A 21,887-nucleotide genomic window follows, 5' to 3' on the forward strand; every position below is an offset into this window, starting at 1 on the left:
CCGTAAACTAGCAATTCACCCCACAAATGGAAACCAATTAAAAACATGATTCGTTTTAATCAATTTTATTGAGAAAACACTCAAGACAGTATTTACAATACCTGACCACAGCATATTGTTCACATTCAATTATGGACACATATACACAAACAATACTAACATGAAGGGATTTTCAGTCATGTATGAATTGCACAGGGCGGGTAAGAAAACAAAGCCTCGCATAATAACGTTGAAGCAGTTTGAAGGTTAAGGGAGACGGAAAAAGGCACTTGAGGGAAAAACAGCTTTAGTTTGTTGGTTCAGTCCATTAAATGACAATACTAACACTTCATAAAGGTCTCAGCGGTTGGAATGGTTTTCAGTGGTCCTTTGAGCAGGGGTTTTATTCATAAAATAGCCCCAGATAGTCATTTATATCATTGCACTTACTGTCCTTTGTGTATGAAAGAACAATAAAACCGATCATAGATCAGCACATCGAGCCACGAGACTCGAGAAACAAACCAATCCAGAACTGTGTTTAGGTCTGTTTTGATCAAAAGACCATGAAATTACACAACATTCTAACTAGGATCTATTACTATGTGTGATTTTCAATATCATACATCTTCTGGCTAAATGCAGATAACACGTACATGTAGTGGTTGTAAGACATTTCGTATTATTTAGAGTAGCAGTTTACATAATGGTATTGTTTGTTTGGATTAATATTATGTGCAATGTCTCCACTTGAAACTAGTGCTGTATGCACGTGTTGGGTTTCACAAATGCCAATATGCTGCGTTATATGGACGCTTTTAGTGCATTATAAACCATTAAGGCTCTAAACATCACAGCTTCTCAAGCTGACCTGAACATTACTTCATTGGCGCATTTGAAATTGCATCAGGATCCAACGCAGATGAGTGTTAAGCTATAAAAAACACGTTTACAAAAAAGGCAGAAAAAAATTGATCGAGTCGGCATAGAAAAACAAATGTTTTGTTAACACAGTAGTGTCTCAATGTTATATGCATTAAATCATAAAATAAATTATTGTTCTTTTTGCATTTCTCAACTGTAAAGTTTCCCAAATTAAAATTCATCATGTCGGACCAGAGCTTCTCCAAAATCGGTTACTTGGCTGCCGACAAATAGGTCATACTTATCCACAATTTCCTGCTTTGTGAGGCGTTCATCCTATAATGGAAAAAAGCAGTTATTGAAGCAACTATCTTAACTATTTAAAAGCTATTGCAAAGAAATTCACTTTACAATGATTTTAATGGTTCGTGGCATAGAGAACATTGAAACTTGCACACAAGATAGCTTAATATGTAATGGCTAGGACTTTTTAGTAAAGGGTCTCTTCAATTACAGAGAATTATGTTTTTACCTTATCTGCGTCAGACTCATACAGAAGGTGTTTGGCCTCAGCCTCTGCATGGTCATAATCGGAGGGTAAGATCCAGTCACGGGTCTCGTCTTTATCCATACGGCCATCTTTGTTTTTATCCCTGAACTCTGTAAACTGTTCTCTTTCGGTTTTCACCCATTCTGGTTCAGTTGGGTCTCCATTCTGACTGTACATATCACCTGAAACACACACACACACACATGAGAAAAATCAATACATGGAACACACACATTCACACACGTTGTGTTTCTGTGAATTGTGGGGACTTTCCATTGGCGTAATGGATTTTATACTGTACAAACTGTACATTCTATCCCTCTACACCGCCCCTGCCCCTAAACATCACAGGAAACATTCTGCTTTTTTACATTTTTAAAAAAAAAACATAATTTAGTTTGTTTATAAATCCATTTACATTGTGGGGACTGCTGGCTGTTCCCCCTAATGTAGGTGATCTCAGGTTTATACACTCTCAGAAATAAAGGTACAGTGCTGTCTCTGGGGCGGTACCCTAAGGTACAAAAGTGAAAAGGTACATCTTTGTATCTTACTCACCCCTAAATGGTACATATTAGTACCTTAAAAGTACATATCAGTACTTCAAGAGTGTTACTTAGTACCTTAAAAGGTACACCTTTTTGGTTTTGTACCTTAGGGTACCGCCCCAGTGACAGCAATGTACCTTTTTTTCTGACAGTATATTACATTGTGGGGACATTTGGTTATGTAATATAACCAAGTACACACACACACACACACACACACACACACACACACACACACACACACACACCTTACCAATATATTCATCTAAGTCGATGAAACCATCTCCATTTTTATCAATGTCCTCCATGGTCTCCTGTAGATCAAAACATAGACATTCCAAATTCACCCCAAAGTCATCATTGTGTTAAATGAGATAAGCATCACAAAAAGCTACATCTGAATTGGCATTTAGATATATTTACAGGCTGTTTATTGCAGCTCATGAACGCATTTACATTGCAATTACAATTGCCATGAGATTAATAGGTTTTTAATGGATATTAAAGCTACAGTATGTAACTTTTCCATCCACTAGTGCGCCTAGTCAAAACGGTGTAGTTTGATGACACCAAGTTTGAGCTTAGAATCTTGGGACATGTGGTCTTCACCTCACAGCTGGTGGAAAAGAATCAGGATAGGACTCGGGCAGAAATCAAGTTTATGGATGTGATTATTAACGTTACTGTAGTATGAAGTAGAGCAGGACCGAGTGTTGTGGAGCTGAGCATTTCCACTGGAGCGATTGTTAATAAGATGAACACAACACATGCCTCGCAAGCGGCAGGACTTTTAGTATGACGGGACACAGTCGCCAGCACCATTTCCGGTCATGAGTATGAGGTAGATGCATTTGAGTGTGTTTAAAATAATGTGATGACATTACTCTGTGCATTCACTCAGCGGCTGCTGTGACACTTGTTGCACACTGCTAAGAGTAAAGTGTTTCTGCCAAATAAAACCAGAAACCAAGTGGAACAGGTATAATAACGCAATTGACAGCCAACTCCCTCAGACATCCTGTTTTCCTTGGTTAAAATAGCAATTTTCAATTAAACAAAATATTTAACACTGGCCTAGAGGTTTTTGGATATTTTACCCTCATTTTTTTGTGTAAAATGTGTAAATAAATTTAACACAATTTTTCCATAACTAATAAACTGAATTACTGCGTTACATCGACAGCCCTAGAAAGAAAATAACAGCAATGTTACAGAAGATGCAACATGTGATTGTCCAGACGTACCAGCACTACAATATCCTTCATGTTGTCAAACTCCTCTGGGTGAAGAAACGCGGTAAACTCTTCTTTATTAGCCCTCATGTCACCATCATGGTCAGCCATCTTGAAACGGCGCTCATCTCTGGTAATCATTTGTCTGTAGTTAAAACCATCTTCAGGATCTGCTTCATCTAAACACACAGACAGCATATTAGTCTGGACTGATTGACTACACAGTCACAACAAATTACATCACTTGCAAAATGAGGGTGAAGCTGCTTAGTCCAAAAGATCGGATTTGAAAACCAAATCAGATTTATGTGCAGCGTGAGCAAAGCCTTAGAAATATGAATAATTAATTAACTCATTATACATACCGAGGATGTAACCGTAGGTAGCGTTCTTGTATTCCTCCCAGGAGACATAAGCATCTGAGTTGAGATCATGAGCCTGCCACTGCCGGTCCACATCTTCATAGATCCATCGCTTCTGAGCATGTTTGATCCACTGTTTCATCTCATCAACAGTCACAAAGCCATCGTGATCCTTGTCGATCTGTTCTACGATCTTACTGTAGACAAAAAGAAAAAGAGCAAATGATCCAGAGAGCTTTCTCTGAAGAGCTCATGGATATGTGGTGCATCTGGTTTTACCCCAGTCTCTCTTTGCTCTCCTCTGGTGTGAGCTGGTCAAAAGTCTTTGCCTCCTCTTGTCCGAGAAAAGCCTCGTGGTCGTAGTCAAAGTTCTCCTCATCATCATGCTCCTTGTTGCTTAGAGGGGCGTCGTGATGGATGCGGTCCTTCTTCTCCATGGGTTTGCTGGAGGACTGAAGAACACAGAGGGCAACGAACAACAAGAGCGGCAACAGGTCCATCGTCTAGTACACTTTTTCAAAAACAAAAAACAACACAGGGTCAAAAAAGCAAAGAGTGTAGCAAAGAAGAGAGCAAGTGTATATCAATGCAAACACATACAATATTGTTACAAATATTAATTTCCTCCATACATTGATAGTTAATTATTTTATGTGACAGGAAACTCCTAGAGTAAGTTCTCCATGTATTTATTGTCTATATATAAATATATATATAAAAATATGTGCATTAATGTACCCTGGTACTGAATGACTACCATATTCACGTAGCCTGTTATTTACATGGCACTCGAAAACCATGTAAATGGTTCTCTCTTAAAAATATAAATAAAAAAACTAATGCTAATAACCTTTTTTGCCAGTGCAGTGAACGCTGTTAGAAATTGTTACCAAATAAAATATATATACCTTTTTGTTCCTAATAATATTTAATCGTAACATTTAATTCATGTAACCAATATTTTTAGACATGGCAACATACTTACATTCCCCTCAATGAGCTTAATGTAAATAGACATAACTCCCAAATAAGATGAAGGAAACGTAAAAGCATGACACTGCATATCGGAACATATTCAATCAACTATTTTATAGTTTAATGCAACTTTACCTACCAAATATTGTAGCGTTTCACGCCGCCCGGCTGATCTCAGTAACTCCGGATGTCAAACTAGTTTGAGAGGGTTCTCTTGGATGGCCCGCTCAACCGACCAATCAGATTGGACATTACGCTCAGACTTCGCTCAACGCACTAATCAGATTGTAGAACGCACTCAGCACCGCCCGAGCAAACGTCGTCTGAGCCACTTCGTGATTGGTCCACTTCAGTCCAAACGTGATTATGTCATTGGTTTAGAACTGCCACGTCCTCAAGGCACCTATACTAATTTGATTTAATATTTTCTTTTAGGTCTGTAATCAGTTGTATCATTGATATTAATAAAAAAGGGCCGGGGAAAAAAGCCTTTAAAAAACCCAGACTCCTGTCACTGATCTAGGCTCCCACTGTAGAGCAGAATATTTGTGGTATAATAATATACTGATTGTACCTAAGTTTATTTTAAAAAATGTAGTTTTTTTAACACCAAGTCCTGTGGCGTTTACAATGACAATTTCAATACTAAGAGAACAGTGCCTGCAAACTCTGTACGTTAACCCCCTTAAATGCAATTTAGGTTATAATTTGATTATAAATATGTCAGTATTTGTTATTTGTAAGTTTACTTGTTTTTTTAATGTATATATTTCTTACAATTATTGTGGTTGTGTTTAACAAATATAATACTTGATTGTTGTTTGAGGTCTAATAATAGTGCAGCGACTTTCATCTGGTGATGAAGAAAGAAAGAAAGAAAGAAAGAAAGAAAGAAAGAAAGAAAGAAAGAAAGAAAGAAAGAAAGAAAGAAAGAAAGAAAGAAAGAAAGAAAGAAAGCTCGCACGTCTAATGAATTTGCATAACATTATGTTTTACTCTTGACAATATTGTGACAGTTGGTCCTAAAAGTAGCCTAGAACATCAAAATCTAGGCTAACCAACACTTAAAAAATGCGTTATGGCATATGATTAAATTACAAATAATAACAATAATAGGGTTTGAAATTTATATGGGTCCTCCTGCATCACATCACAAGCCAGAGCATCTTTCAAAGAAATTATTGGAATATTTGTAGTTTCAAGAATCTTGTGAATCTGAATGAAAATCATACTGTAAAAAAAAAAAATGAAAATGCACATTAACCCTGACAGCAGATGGCGCAGAAAATGCATCATCAGAAATGCAGCCGTTACCCAGGTAACCCCCTCAAACAAAGCTGCTTCTGTTTCTGAAGAGTATTTAGGTTAAATATTTTAAACAGCCATGCATGCCAAAGGCATTCAGTCATTTGACATGTTATTTTGTCAGTCACATTACATTAGTTATGAATGTTAGATTTTTAATTATTTCCTAAGCTCTATTACATGTTATGTTGTCATGTGCTTTACTATTTGTTTATTTCTAGGAGTGTTTACATATTACATACATACATACATACAAAAAAAAAAAAACTTAGTTTGTTCCTTATGCAGCAAATACGGTATTCATTTTTATTTAAAAGGTCCAAAAAGTCATAAAGGTATAGTTCTCTCAAAAATGTAAATGATTTCATCATTTACTCACCAGTAGCCAAGCAATCGAATTTAATGTAAACTGAAGTATATAAATAAAAATTCTGTCATTTATTCACCCTTCAGTTGTTCCAAACCTGTACACGTTTCTTTTGCTAAACATAAAACATATGTGAAGAATACTGGTAATCCAGCAGTTGGTAATTTTGTATTGGGGAAGACAATTATTATCCCTTTAAATTCATAATATTATCCCTGAAAATTATGTAAAAATGTAATTATTTTATATTACTGATATACATCCATAAATCTGTGGCTACACTCAAGGTCTGATTACCGTTTGGAATGGTTTTCCAATGATTGATTCTTTAATTATTATTTACTCCCACCCCTAATCCTGAATTTACATTTGGTCCTTGAATACATGCTGTAATAAATTGTACGTTTTATTATAGAAGTTATACTCTGCTATCTTGTCAGCCACTGAATTATATCACCCAACATCCCATCAGCCAAGTAGCCCCTTGCTAAAACCCCATCTTGCTAAAACCCCATCCTCCAAAGACTTACAGTTTATTGACATTATTGGCTAACATACTTGATCACTGAATATCACGTTTCAGTGATATTGGTCAAAAAAAGACAAAAAACATCAATCATACATGTAATTCATAATAGAACGTTTTTTGGTTATTGATGAAAGAACAAATCAAAACAGAGATTTAAAGATTTTATGATAGGAATATACAAAATACAGTCTCCAAATCTGCAAACATCAGCAGAAAATGTCTGATACACTGACACAGTGATTATTCACTGACATTGGGCAACATCTTTTCCATAGATGGCTCTCATGTTGGTTTTTCTTCCGATTTTCATTTCGTTTTCACCACGCCCTGTCAAAGTCCAGCATGTTTCGGTTACATCACAAGATGACACAGTGTTTTGCAATAAGTGTCAAGCTGCTTGTAGATGTGACCCCTGCGCTACTGGTGGGGCAGCAAGGGTAGCAACCTCTCTTCTGAGGGTCAGGGATGCAAAAAGTGTGTCCATGATTCCCAAGACCTGTAAAAGCTCCTGCTGAACTTCTGCTTCCTGACCCAAAAGCTCCAAAAGACGTTGCAGCAAACGCTCGACTACAGATGACTGGGGAATAACCTGATAATACAGATCTACACACATACACACAAATATGAGGAAAACCTTCGAAAAAACGATTACATTTCACAACAGGAGGTTCACTTCTTCATTCTCATTTGCCCACATACACATGAATGTTTTATGTGAAACTTACCAAGAACAATATCCCCGACCGTGAGCAGAGGGCGAGAGAAGCGTGGGTCAGTGATGTGCCTGAAAAACAATACCCAAAAATATCCTTTAACCTAATTTATGAATCACTTTTTTTTTTCATCACTTAATACATGGCATTAAATCCCTGAATCAAGAAAATGTGTCCTGGACTCATGTGGCTTATTCATGCTTAAGATTTTGACCTCCTCTCACAAGCTGTTGTCCTCTCAGTTCTGGGTCACTTTTGTGCTGTGTAAACTAAATTCTAAAACTTACCACACCATGACAACCTGCGAAAGAATTTCCCAGTGCTTTAATCATTCGAAGAACTCCAGTTTTTGTCACAAGATTAGCATGCATTTCAAAGAATACTAACTCTGCTGAAACTCTTTTACGTGTAAACAGTCTAAATGTGAATCTCACACAGTCTTTCAATAACATGCATATACACTATACACATTTTCTTTTTTTCTTTTAGTTAAACTAAAATTATATATATATATATATATATATATATATATATATATATATATATATATATATATATATATATATATATAAATTATTTTATTTTATTGAAATTGTTTCAATTTTCATATTTGAAATATGTTATTTAAAAATGTAAATATACATCATGGCAGTAATTATATCTAACAATTAAAAAACAACAACTGTATAATAGTAATTATAATCAGGGAGAACAAAACTCAAAACATGAAATAAGCTTTACTATCGTAAAAATACCACAATGCAAAAACAAAAAACATGAACCAAGATATGCTCTTTTTGTCTTGAAAACTATATATACTGTATATTTAAAATAAAAATTCCCTGTTAATTTACTCACCCCATCTATTCCATGATGTCCATATCTCTTTCAATTAGTGGTAACCAACGGGTTGAAGGTCCAAATCAATGCAGTTTTAAAAGGATTTAGAGGGCTCTGCACAATCCCAGCCGAGGAATTATCTAGCAAAACCATTTTCAAAAAAACTAAACAAAATCAATTTTTTATATACTTTTTAGCCTCAAATGCACGACTTCGGTGTTGTTATTCTTCCCTGCATATGCCATCATTTAATGGAAAGGTCACGCTTGTGAAGTTTAAGTACCGACCCAGTGTTAAAACGAACGTGCAAATTAAATCAAGCACCCTTTAAAAAATAAAAATAAAGGTAAAACAACGATGTCAGACAAATTTAAAGTTGAAGCAGAACATGAGATTTTCAGCACTGGGTTGGTGACCTTTCCGACATGACGACGTCAAATGCAGTGAAGAACAACAACACTGAAGTTGCGCATTTGAGGTTAAAAAGTATATAAATGAAGTTGTTTTTTTTTGGAGAAAATGACTGATGGTTTTTCTAGATAAGACTATTCCTCAGGTGGGATCTTGCAGAGCCTCTGAACCCCTTCAAAGTCCTTTGAAGCTGCATTGATTTGGACCTTTAACCCATTGGTTGCCATTGAAGTCTAGCCTGGATGCCAGCCGAACTGAGCCCTGCCCACAACATTTGAGTTCGGGCAGTTCAGTCAGGACTTGATCCATAGTGATTTTTGAACAGAAACGGTTCGGACCTATGAAATTGTCAGGGCGGGCTTTAGACGATGATGGACAGATGATGACATAATCATCCATGACATCAAAAGGCGCTTGGGTTGAATTTGTTCTAATCCTAAACAGAGAACTGTTCGTATATACATTCACCGTCACTATTTCTCTCAGAAATAATGATCTTTTTGGTAAGTACTCTGTGTATCCTTAAATTCTTTTTTTTTTTTACAACACCGGCAAAGATGTTTACACTCACCTTTTTCTTCTAACGTTACTTATTACAGTGTGCGTGCAGAAAGGGTTGCCAAGCTTTTACAGCAAACCCACCAACGACTAGTCAAAATCAGCTAGGAATCTTTTCAGCTAGCAATTTTTCAGGGGGAAATGGTGTTTTGGGGGTAAAATGTGTTATTTTGGCAAAGTTGCCTGCTAAATGTGCATTCCTGGGTCTATACATCATATAATTGAGGTCACTGCGGACATGGAAAACAACCCGCGGAAAAAACGCAGACTTGGCAACACAGTGCAGTTGAGTTCTGTTGACATTTGACAACTAACGTTATGCGTTGCTCCGTTACTCTGATTGGTTGTAGGTCTATCCAATTGATGTCTTTCCTGGTTCGGTTGAAACACGCCCCATAATTATAGCCCAATGGAAGAGTATCAGAATCATATAAGAAAGAAATGAACATCTTGGATGAGATGGGGCAAGTAAATTATCAGGAACTTTTCATTTTGAAGTGAACTAATCCTTTAATATTTACATATTAAAATCAAATATAACCTATTCAACAATGAACAGTTGTAATACCTACGTATATATAGATTTAATTAATATTTATCCTCCTTTATTATGATGATTTCTAATGATTCATTCCAGTTCTGATATTAATTAATCAATAGGACCAATGATTGTTGTTTGTTCCTTTATTTTTTCTAAAGTGTGTATTTGGTCTCTAAGTGGTGACTGACGGTCTGTCTTAAGGATGTGTGATGTGTCACTAAACACATTATGTGTTTGGAGGCATCACATCCTTAACCTGACAGGAGTACAGTAACAGTGCTTGCTCACTTAGCTGAAAAGAGATGAAATATGGATCACTCTTTCATTTTTGAGTATTATATTTTATTCATTTTATAATTCCTTTTACTGAAACACTAAAGAATTGTATGAATATTGCCTGTACTACTGTCTGTATCTCTGACTGAAAGAAAGCACATGTTATCAGTATGTTTTGGGGAGCATTCTGGTTAGAGCTGGAACTCAAACAACTTTCAACCTTAGAGAGATTGTGCATCTGTGTATGTGCATAATATTCTGTTTCTCAGATCAGTATTGGAGGTGGACTACGGGCATCCTAAGAGATGGGTGGACTTCTTGTTTTTGGACAAGCTGGCCCTGCCCCACATCTGGAAGGTCACTACGGGCCTAATTCCAGGGTGAAAGCGTCAACAAAAGACACATCTATGGAGCAAGCATCAGATTAACTGACAATGTGTGGAAATTTACCATGACTGTCTATTTTATTTTAGCCAATCAGAATCATCCACATTGCAGTAGTGACGTGGCTAGACCTTGAAAACAGTATAACTGTTGGGACAATTGCATGTACAGGGAGACGGGGAGAGAGGGAGTGCAGCCTACAAACTCCTTGTGAGACTTGTAGCTGGCTTCTGCTGATGAAACGGCAAACTATTCTTCAGTAAATATTTCTTTAATTAATTCTTTATTTTTCACAACTGGTCTTGGGTCCTAAACTGTTATCCCCTAACTATACATACACACGTACATTTCTAGTCACAGTTCGGTACAGCAGGAGAGAGAAAACGAAACATAAAATCGCATTGGTACAGCATCGGTAGATTGCATTCGGTACACATGTGCACCATACCGGAAGTCTTGTACCAAAATGGACAGTACAAATACATGTACCATTACACCACTAATTGATAAATAAATTAATAAATACATTTATTATTATTTTCATTTGAATTCATAAACTATCCTCTTCAACTTTACATGAGCTATCAATGAGAGTATGAGAGTCTGAAGTCATAATACTGTGTGTAACTTACTTGAGAAGGAAGTTGAGTAGCTTGGTTAAGCTCTCTTCATCTCGTCCTGCGAGAGCGTTTTTCAGAGTTCCTCTGCGGTTGATCTCCATAATAACGGCCACGGCCACCTCCGGTTTTTTGGTGCGTGTCCATGTCTGTGTAAATATGCACAAATATATACTGATGTCTTATTCTGAACAGTTGAACATGAAATTATTTTATAATAACGTGTGTGTTTACCTGCAGAGCTGTGTCCAGGGCTTTGGACACCTCAAAGCTTTTTAGCTGTTTGTCATATTTCTTTAGATGCTGCTTTACTGGTTTACTGACCAAAAAATCATCCTAAAATAGAGATATGAAGACTGTAAGACACAACTAAAGCAAAACAATAAAATAAAAGCAGCAAAACAAAAAAGTTTTTTGACCTACAGAAAAGTAGGTCACACATTAGATCTTGTCTTATCATATGGCATTTCTGTATCTAACTTGGTGGTTTCTTTTGATAGAATCGAACTGGTTTTAGGCCCAGTCCACACGAAGCCAGCGCTTTCCCAATCCAATCTTTTTTTTCTCCTCGTTTCAAGAAATATTTGCGTCCACACGAGATTGCGAAAACTGACTAAAACTATGTAGTTTGCATGCCAGGCCAGTGTGTGGCGCTGTAATTCTGCCACAGAAATACACTAAAAACGGAGAAGAAGAGATGTGGCTAGCAGGGGTATAGCAGTGGTTGGAGGTGAGGCAAAATATCACAATAAAATAACAATAAATACATTTGCTACTTAACAGATGTGTTTTATTAATGCCTACACCTTAGAGGTTAGATCGGGCTCAAAAAATCAAGCCCGACCCTACCCGAGCCCGTGAACGTTGTGTCCGAGCCCGGCCCGACACATTAACTGTAATTATGAGCCCGAGCCCGATTTAAACCCGACCATTGTTCAATACGTGGGCGTTTTGACGAGAACGAGACAGTAATTAGCAAAGTGCAGCGAAGCGGACTGGTGAGGCTCATGATAAAACTACATTTAGTTTTCAGTTTTCTCCACAGCGACTGTACAGCCGAATAACATTTTGTTGCAATATTTTCATGTTTAACACTTTGAAGCTGCTTTGAAACAATCGTCATTGTAAAAGCGCTATAGGCTATAAATAAAGTTGTCTTGACTCCGCTCAATAATCCGCAGCGCGCGCTCATGAACCGCTCACCGGTAAACTGATGTTTGCTCAAATCCAGCTCAGACATTTATCTGTAGCTTACTTTGTTGTAGCCATTAAACAATGTGTTTTTTCCTTCATATATATGTTAAAATATTATAATATTATTTTTACATTTCATCTGATTACGATGAGTGAAAAGATGCGAGTGGGTCAGAAATGATTTTGGTGGTTATATTTAGTTTAATATTAAGTTTTGTTTTGTAGAAAGCATTTATTTCGTTTTGTTTAAATTGTATCTTAATTTTAAAAAAGGTTTCTTGGGCCAATTGCCTGGATTTAATAAATAAAAAGCAAATAGCAGACTATAATCGCGAGGTGAAGTTGTGGGAGTGATCGCTTTCATTTCATCTCATGAACTGGAGCGCGCGTCTCATAAATAAACCGAAACTCAGCAGGCTACTTGCCTCACAGACATGAGAAATATGCGTATAGAAAGCTTGAAATGTCCACTTTTAAACGAAACGATTCGAAGATGTTTAATTAAGCAAAGTGCAGTCTTCACGCGAGCAGCTCTTGGTCAGAGCATTTCTGTTTAGAATGCTGCGCTCCATCACTGCACGAGCTGTGAGTTTAACACCCATTTTTACACTAATCCTGACTTGTGCAACTTTGTAGCCTACACATTTGTTTCTTAGTTGTTGTATTAGTTCTTACTTTGCTAAATATACATATAATTTCTGATTATAGCATGGCTTTCTGCCCACCCAATTAGACTAGTGAAGTAGGCTAATGATTAAAAAAACAAACGCTTGATCACGGACCCGGCCCTACCCGACGATAGTGCAGGGAAATCTCAGCCCGACCCGGCCCGCGGGTCGGTTCGGGTCAGGTTCGGGCTCGGGTAGAGAATCTAAACTCTACTACACCTACCCCAACCCAAAACATACCCTTACAATAATGCAGATACTTTAATTAAATGACGTGATATTAATGTGCGCATGCCCAGTGCCCGTAGTTGTATCCCTTAACTTTTTCACCGTGCTGGACGTAGTGTGATGACATCACCGTTTCAGAAAATATACGGATTCGCTGTACACACGAAAACGGAAGATGATCGTTTTCAGATTTACCCACTTTGGGACCCGGTTTCGAAAAATATCGGATTTATGCTTCTAAAACGCCGGATCCGTGTGGACGAAACGCTGATACGGTACAACATTTATATGTATACAGCTAAACGCGTCTCCGTGTGGACGGGGCCTTAAAACCCCTCAAGGAATGTTATGAGAGATGCTACTCAGGAGAGTTGTAAAGAGTTTTTCATTCAAAAAATTGCAAAGATCAGAAGTGCAATTGTACCTTCACATTCCCTTTTATTGGCTAATCCACTACTGGCTAGATGGTTTTCTGACTTTGAACCAGTTTCATCCACACAGCTGGCAGATATTGTCTCTAAAATGAATGGAAGTAGCTGTTCATTGGATATTCTTCCTACTAATCTCTTTAAAGAGGTTTTTCCATCTGTAAGTTCTAGCCTAACAGCTATAATCAACAGCTCTTTGGTTAGTGGAGTAGTAAAAAAACAGTTTAACATGCAATTCTTCATCCCTAGTTAAAAAGACCTAATTTAGATCCAACAGTACACAATAATTATAGACCTATTTCCAAATTCCCGTTTATTTCCAAGATTTTAGAGAAAGTGATTTTTAAAAGATATTTTAGACACAGCCCAGTCAGGTTTTAGGACCTGTCACAGCACAGAATCAGCTTTGCTTAAGGTCACTAACGATATACTATTATCGTTGGACTCAGGATCACATGTTGTTCTAGTTTTATTGGATCTGAGCGCTGCCTTTGAAACGATTGATCATGAGATTCTTCTCAACCATCTGCAATGTTGGGTTGGTGTCCAGGGTATTTGTATGCTTCAGATGATGCCATGCTTCAGTTTTATTTTCCTGTGAGTTTAGATAAAACATGCTCCCTGCATAAAGTACAGGAATGTTATAATGATATAAAGCTTTGGCTCTCAAATAACTTTCTCCAATTAAATAAGAGCAAAACTGAGGTTTTGATTGTAGGTTCTGTGACATCACATGCTTTAGCTGGCCAGCTAGGTTCCCTGTCCATAAAGCTTGATGATCATCTTAAGAGTTGGGGTAAATATGGACTCATCCCTAACCTTCAACAGACAGATTGGGGCCGTGGTTAAAGGTAGCTTTTTTTACCCTGAGATCAGTTGCTAAAGTAAAGCATTTTTTATCCAAAAAGGATTTGGAAATTGTGATTCACTTCTTCATCTCATCGAGGTTAGATTATTGTAATGCGTTATGTATTGGACTCCCCCAGACTGCTTTAGCGCGCATGCAGCTAGTGCAGAATGCAGCTGCAAGGTTTCTAACAGGAGCGAGGAAGAGAGATCATATTACCCCTGTACTGCAATCCTTACATTGGCTCCCTGTGAAATGATTTTAAAATTCTCTTGTTTGTCTTTAAGGCGTGTTTCACGCCTGTGTTTCAGGCCTGGCTCCTCAATACATTAGCGATCTTCTCATTCCCTACTCTCCCTCTAGAGTTCTTAGGTCCTCGGACCAAAGGTTCTTAAAGGTCCCTCGCTGTAATTTTAAAACGAGAGGAGAGCGCGCTTTTTCCGTGGTAGGTCCGAAACTTTGGAATAGTCTCCCACTTTATGTGAGGTTAGCTCCTTCAGTTGAAGTTTTTAAGTCGTATTTAAAAACTTATTTATTTTCTTTAGCATTTGAATGCTGAGTTTGCTTGGGTATATGCTACGTTGAATTTTGTTTTAATGTTTTTATTTTATCTCTGTAAAGCACTTTGGGGCAACGGCTGTTGTTTAAATATGTGCTATATAAATAAAGTTGCTTGCTTGCTTGCAAAAAAGGTAAATTCTTATTTTTATTTTTTTTATTTGAATTCTTATTACAGACCAATTTTAGATTAAATGTTAACAAATCAGAAATTGTATTTAATACAATTGTATTTAATTATTCATTAAATATAAAACATCACCTGTTTGGGTGCAAAGGTCTTCCGCTTGACAAAGATCCGGTACGCTGGGCCCCGTCGCTTTTGACTAGTTAATGTCTCATTTTCTTTGTGTTTCCTGTGCCTGACGCTCAACACACCATTGGTCATCCCCACGGCTACTACTTCATCATGAGGCTAGAGGAGAACAACAATGAACAACATCTCAAATCAAGCACACGTGAAAAATCACTTCATTTTATATTTATAGATTTCTTCATGTGTAATGAACTAACGTACCGCAATAGCCAGACTGAGGATGGATGCGGCACAGTCAAAATTATGCACAACCTTATAAGAGGAGTTATACACTTTGACATGCCTAACATAGAAAGCAAACAGAAGAAATAAATCACAGGGTCATAAAAAATGCACAAACAAATACTTGCATATCTTTATCCTGGCTCACACATCCAAAACTACCTGTCCAGTGATCCTGTGAGCAGCTTGTTGCTTGTAGAACTCAGACATGCACATGTAACTGTTTTGTGATGATTCTTAAGAGAAACAAGCTGTTGTCCACCTTTCAACAGGTCCCAAATTTTCACATAGCGCCCTCCTGTAATTCATACACAAACGTATTTCAATGCAACTCAATATCAATAAACAATGTAATTTTATTATGAAACAAATAGACAACGTTGAAATCTTGACTGGAAGAGACATTTAAAGATGTTGCAAAATAGCACATCAGTTAAATACTACATTAATGTACCAAGTATACATATCTACATTATGACCTATGAGAATAAATGTTTGCAAGGGGTTCTAAGCATTTCTAATGACTGATGAGTATTGTTTACCTGTGGACACAAGCAGGGCTTCTGATGGGTACAACAGCACACACTCCACAGGGTGGCCGTGTTGCATGGTCATCACACTGCTCCCTGACCGCACGTCAAACACTTTTACTGTGTGGTCATATGAACCTGCAACAGAGACAACCATTATTCACGGCAAACATTAACTACTGTACAAACTGTAACCTTTACGAGCATATTTAAAGAGGTAGTCCATCAAAAAATTACAGAATAAAATTACCTCATGTTGTTAAAAAAAAAGACTTTTGTTCATCTTTGGAACACAAATTAAGATCTTTTTGATTAAATCTGAGATGTTTCTGTCAAAGCTTTTTGAAGCACTTTGATGCTTCAAAAAGTTAATAAAGAGATTGTAAAACTATGAATGGAGCGGTTTAGTCCAAATTTTCTGAAGCGACTTGATCACTTTATATGATGAACCAATTGAATTTAGGCTTTTATTCACATAAACACTCGTCAAACTGTAAACAGAACGCTTTGTTCTCTCTCAAGCAAGTTCTGTTGAGTGTCTGTTTAAGTTCACTGATCAAAGTTTAAATTTGAATAAAAAAACTAAATTAAAGCAGTTTATCATACAAAACAAATGAGTCTCTTTAGAAAATTTGGACAAGTTCATATAAAATGTATTATTATTATTATTATATGATATCTATCTATCTATCTATCTCTCTCTCTCTCTCTCTCTCTCTCTCTCTCTCTCTCTCTCTCTCTCTCTCTCTCTCTCTATATATATATATATATATATTACTATATAAAGAGATAAAGTTTTATAGGTTGGGAACAATGAATATAAATTACTCCTGTTTTTAGGAATCATTACTTTTCAGTGTCAAATGATCCTTCAGAAATTATTTTCATGATGAAAACAGTTGTGCTGCTTCATATACTTTAATGAGTATAAAGTTAAAAGAATTAAAATTGAAATAAAGTTTTTAAAGTCATTATTTGTTGCAACATGTCTTTACTGTCACTTTTGATCAATTTAATGCATCATCACTGAATAAAAGTAAGAATTTCTTAAGAATCTAAAAAGTATGTCTCTATCCACCTGCCATTGGTCAAACAAACAGATTCCTCTTTGTACCATAAAAGCTTGCAGCGCAGTGCAAAACTGCAATGCATGCAGTTAACCTCACTGACTTGTTGCCACTGAACAAAAAAAACTCTAACTGGTGTATATTTATGTGCATATTCTTGTGCTGTCAATCGATTTAAAAAAATTAACTAGATTAAGCACACATTTCTTCTGTGATAATCGTGATTCGTTTTTACACATTTTTAATGTATTTTATAAAGTCATATTTTCACAGTTAATCACCAAATTATTGTAGAAAAAACAAAGGCAGTATATTTTACATACTCAACAAAACTGACATTTTGGCATAATTGTGCATGTTAATGTTTGTTCAAGTGTGGAAGAGAACTTTTTTTAGCGTGCTGTCTGTGAGCAGGATAATGGAGCACGTCTTTCTGCGCGTGAGATTCATTTCACAGACAGTGCGTTTTCGTTTGTCTTTTCATGCTTGAATGGTTTAAAAGCATTCGCAGACATAAGAGCATGATCCAGCCAATGCAAAGGATGACATTAAAAAAAAGGATTCTGTGTTAAATATTTTTAACGCGTTAAACTGGAAAAAATGTATTTGCATGCATTATCGTGTTCACATTGACAGCCCTAGCATATTAATTTTATTTCTGTCAACATTAAAACATATCAGGGATGGAAATTTAGTTCTTTTTTTTTTTTTTACATTGAGTGGCTGGTAGATTTTGAAATCCACCAGCCACAGTGGCCAGTGGATTTCAAAATCTACCAGCCACTCAATGTTTTTACCAGGCACTTTCTTGTTTTTAACAATGTGTAACTGCATGTGGAAATTAATACTATTAATACTACTAATTAAAGTTTTACAATACTTAAGCAGTTTATTTAATCTCAAGTCTCAATGAAATACATTTTCTCTTTCTCTCTTATACACACACAAACCATGAACTAATATACATTTCATTAAATGAGTAGGGCTCTGTGCGCTTTTTTACCTGGATGTGGCATTTAGATGATTCGTGGTCTTTTATGGCTTCCAGTTTTAGGTTTTTAGTCACAACAATGAATCTGTTAGTTTTGGCATCTTCTGAAGCATTTTGACGACAAACCGAGCAGAACATTGTCAGTAAGGATGCAACAAAACCGAAAAAGAGGAAAACCAAAAGAAATTATGCCAATTATTAGTAACATTGCATTAATGGCTATGACTGTGTAACTTTACTAAAATCAAGGAATTGCAATTACATAAATTAATATTAAAAGCTTCAACTAATAAAACGATTAGAAATTATGCAAATATTTATTTAGCACATTGTAACAATGCACAGTATAAAATAAAATCCAAAGTAAAATGTTTAACTTGACCTCACTCATGTGTACATTAAATAATAATGTACAAGTACAGAAATTGAATAAAGTAATCAAATGCTATTTAACTGTTTAAATTAAAGATTAATACTTATTAAACTTACAAAAGCTATTAAATCAAGAGCAGTGAGTGAGTCCTTATCTTTTGTTTGAAATTAAACAGTCTAAAATCATCTTTCTCGACTGTATAAAGTTCACTTAAGGCATATTCAGAGTATGTCTGCTAGGATACTTATCAAGATGGACATGTTCATGTTGACATACTTCTTGTGTGAGTTTTTCCGTTCAAGTGCAAGACTTGAAAGAGTGCGCACAAGTTCTTATTCGCGTCTATTTTTATTTACCCACTATGCTATTTTTATTTACCCACCATGGTGGTCGGTAGGTGAAACGTGTTTACCTGCTACAACACAAAATCACCTGCATTTGGCTGGTGGCAGGTGCTAATTTCCATCCCTGATATGAATCTGGCTAAGCCAGATTTAGATGGAAAGGGGTGTGATGATCATGTCTGAAATGTGAACTAATAATAGTAACCTGTGACAAATAGATCTGGGTTGAGTTTGCTGGGAGCTGCAGCTCTGATATAGTCTGTGTGTTCAGTGAACGAGCTGAGCTCAACACCACTGGCAACATCCCACACACGACACGACAGGTCATCGGCCCCCGACACCACACGAAACCCATCAGACAGGAAAGAGGTTGCATGTACAGCCCTGCACATAAGAGAGAGAGCACAAAAGACAGACTTAAGACCAAAGATTCACTGACACAGCTATATTCCTAAAGTTAAAGCAATTATTTGAGAGGTTTAAGTTTATCATTTCATGCCAGGTCATACTTGGAGTGTCCTACGAACTGTCTGAGAGCCACTCGGCTACTGATGTCGAACAGTCGAATGCGTCCCTCTTCACTTCCTGCCACTAAAAGCTTCCCGTCACCTCTGAAGCTCCCTCCATATGCTGTATCACGAAAACGTGTGAAGCTCCGTATGGGTTCTTGAGAGTGAGGTCCATATATGTGGATCTGATGCACAACATTATAATGTCAGTATACAGCATGCGTGAGAGCAGTATTATGCTAGTAGCAACAATGCTGTAATGAGTTTAACTCTCAAGGAACACAACAAAGCTCACAAATTCATGTCAAGGTTTAAGTTTTTTAATAAGACTATTAAATAATTTTTAAATAATTTTTAATAAGTTTTATGGCAAATGATAGACACGGTAATGAGCACACATACAAGTTTTTTGTAACATCATAAATGTCTTTACTGTCACTTTTTATCAATTTAATGCATCCTTGATTTCTTAATCTAAAAAGTATGATCAAAAAATAAATGTAAAAGGGTATCTATACACAATATTTAATATGAAGGGGGAAATCGAAATTTACTGCATTAATTTAAACTAAATTCTTCGTAAACTACCTTTACGTCAGAGTACTGAGAGAACTGATAAAAACACATTTAGAAGTAACTTTGTTTATAAAAATAAATAAATACATGAATATGTAAATATGAGAGTAATATGAATATGTAATAAGAGACCATGAATGATAAATGGACTCACTCTGGTGGAGGCAGTGACGGCATAATTGTGAGGTGGGAGAGGAGAGAAGTCAATCTTTGTTACAGCAGCAAACTCTTTAATCTGCACAGCAGGCTGAAAGAAAAAAATAGTGTGTATAAAATATAAATAGGTAAAAACTTGTAAGAAATGTTGACAATATGACTAAGAGATATTAAATTACAAGCAAAACATGTTTTCATACTTTGTAATTTCTCCAGTAGATCGTATCCTCCGTTATTTTCTCTCCTAATTTTGGATAGGTCTGAATTACGGTGGGTTTAAACGAAGCCATCTCAGATATGAAACCCTGATTCTCTGCTGACAGCAGGTTCTAAGGTCCTGCAATATCACAACATTCATAAAGACATGAATATCAGCACTTTACACAAAATACATAGAAAGCACAGGCTCACAGACATGGGCAGCTTTAGAATTTATATAAATTAGCAGTGCATTGGAAACTTGGACTGCAGCTTCATTTCGTATTCAAAACCTTAATTATGATATTAGGCAATCAACAGAAAATAATAATTATAAAAAACAAACAATGCAATTCCCTGAATATAATTCATATACAAATCTAATACGTAATACATCAGTATTACCAATATTTTTCATAACGGTATATAAATGAAAACTAACACAAGTTATGTTTATTTGTATTTGGAACGTGCAGCTTGTTAAAAATCTATGCAGGGTTAAACAAATTATTTGCTTAAAATAAGGAGCCCCTATATAAAATATTTCTACAACTAATACTTCTATCAACCATACCCTTAACGTTACAGTCTATAACTCGATCTAAGCTGTTGTCGCTCATTATTATTTTTAAATAATCAGTTAACCTAAAAAATAAAACGTGTTTCTTACCTTACTGTGGCCTACAAAAGTATTTAAACAGAGTTTTGATAGCTTCTCTGTACGTTGCAGACTTCAAAACATGAGCAAAATCACGTTGATTCTACAACCACATGGATGTCGCCATTGTTTGACGTCACACTTCCGGTGTTGAACAAACTTTATTGAATTACATGATCATCGACCAACTCAATAGAGCGTTGCGATTTTACTGTCTTTCTTGTGAATATAAAATGCACACCCAACAGTCAGACTGTGCAAAACACCAATTTATTGATCACATATGTTTTTATGATCAATGTTCTCAAATAAGTTATTTCTTATCAATGCCATTTTACAAACATAACGTGCATTTCCTTAAGGAAGTAGATCTGGGGCCGAATATTAATATAAATGAATAATTCTCCAATATCAGCCCAAACAATTTATTGTATCTAGGCCCACACTCAGTCGATTTTGTGAATTTCTCAGATCACACCTGAAATACTCAAAGTGTTCAAACACCACATATCCTCATCTTTGTATTATGCACTGTTAAAATGTAAACCCAATAATTAATGAGTTTGAGAAGAGCCAACTCAAATGAATCAAATTAGTCCAATCAAATAACCTTTTATTTAAAACTTTCTTTTTCTTCTGCGTCCACAAAACGGACACAATTTTATTCTGAATTGTTTCATTGTTTTGAGTTTTATTCACTTTTTTTTTATTAGACAAACTTTCTATTTCCCAGCATAATTTGCCATGACACTCAAAATGTAGAGAAAATGCTAAAATCAAGTTATATAATGTGTTTTTGTTGTTGTTTCTGTTAGAAGAAGTTTCTTATTATTTATTTATATTATTAAAATTATTTATAAATAAAAAACGTATTATTTATAAGTTATTTATTTATTTTTATTTTTGTGCTCCCGAAATCGCTTAGCCTACAATGTGAAATAACGTTGTTATTTAAACGAACTTTGTGACTGAC

At 36.0% G+C, this 21,887-nt stretch overlaps 2 protein-coding genes across 2 annotated transcripts; both read right to left on the reverse strand.

Annotated features, from left to right (window-relative positions):
• Window positions 1-49: 49 nt before the first annotated feature.
• calub (calumenin b) lies at window positions 50-4,780 on the reverse strand. Its single transcript, XM_067420034.1, has 7 exons — window positions 4,650-4,780; window positions 3,815-4,046; window positions 3,539-3,732; window positions 3,186-3,352; window positions 2,195-2,255; window positions 1,376-1,575; window positions 50-1,179 (listed from the first exon to the last, which is right to left on the reverse strand). The coding sequence occupies exons 2-7, from the start codon at window positions 4,033-4,035 to the stop codon at window positions 1,075-1,077; spliced, it is 948 nt and encodes a 315-aa protein (XP_067276135.1). The 5' UTR covers window positions 4,036-4,046; window positions 4,650-4,780; the 3' UTR covers window positions 50-1,074.
• A 2,079-nt stretch (window positions 4,781-6,859) lies between these two features.
• Window positions 6,860-21,068, reverse strand: utp15 (UTP15 small subunit processome component). The gene is made up of 13 exons (XM_067420033.1): window positions 20,927-21,068; window positions 20,259-20,395; window positions 20,057-20,149; window positions 19,327-19,511; window positions 19,023-19,201; window positions 16,055-16,180; window positions 15,675-15,810; window positions 15,492-15,573; window positions 15,237-15,389; window positions 11,286-11,387; window positions 11,067-11,200; window positions 7,437-7,495; window positions 6,860-7,314 (listed from the first exon to the last, which is right to left on the reverse strand). The coding sequence occupies exons 2-13, from the start codon at window positions 20,346-20,348 to the stop codon at window positions 7,100-7,102; spliced, it is 1,554 nt and encodes a 517-aa protein (XP_067276134.1). The 5' UTR covers window positions 20,349-20,395; window positions 20,927-21,068; the 3' UTR covers window positions 6,860-7,099.
• Window positions 21,069-21,887: the final 819 nt, after the last annotated feature.

The sequence above is a fragment of the Pseudorasbora parva genome, chromosome 16 (assembly GCF_024679245.1).
Source record: "Pseudorasbora parva isolate DD20220531a chromosome 16, ASM2467924v1, whole genome shotgun sequence".
In the NCBI taxonomy this organism is placed as follows: Eukaryota; Metazoa; Chordata; class Actinopteri; order Cypriniformes; family Gobionidae; genus Pseudorasbora; species Pseudorasbora parva.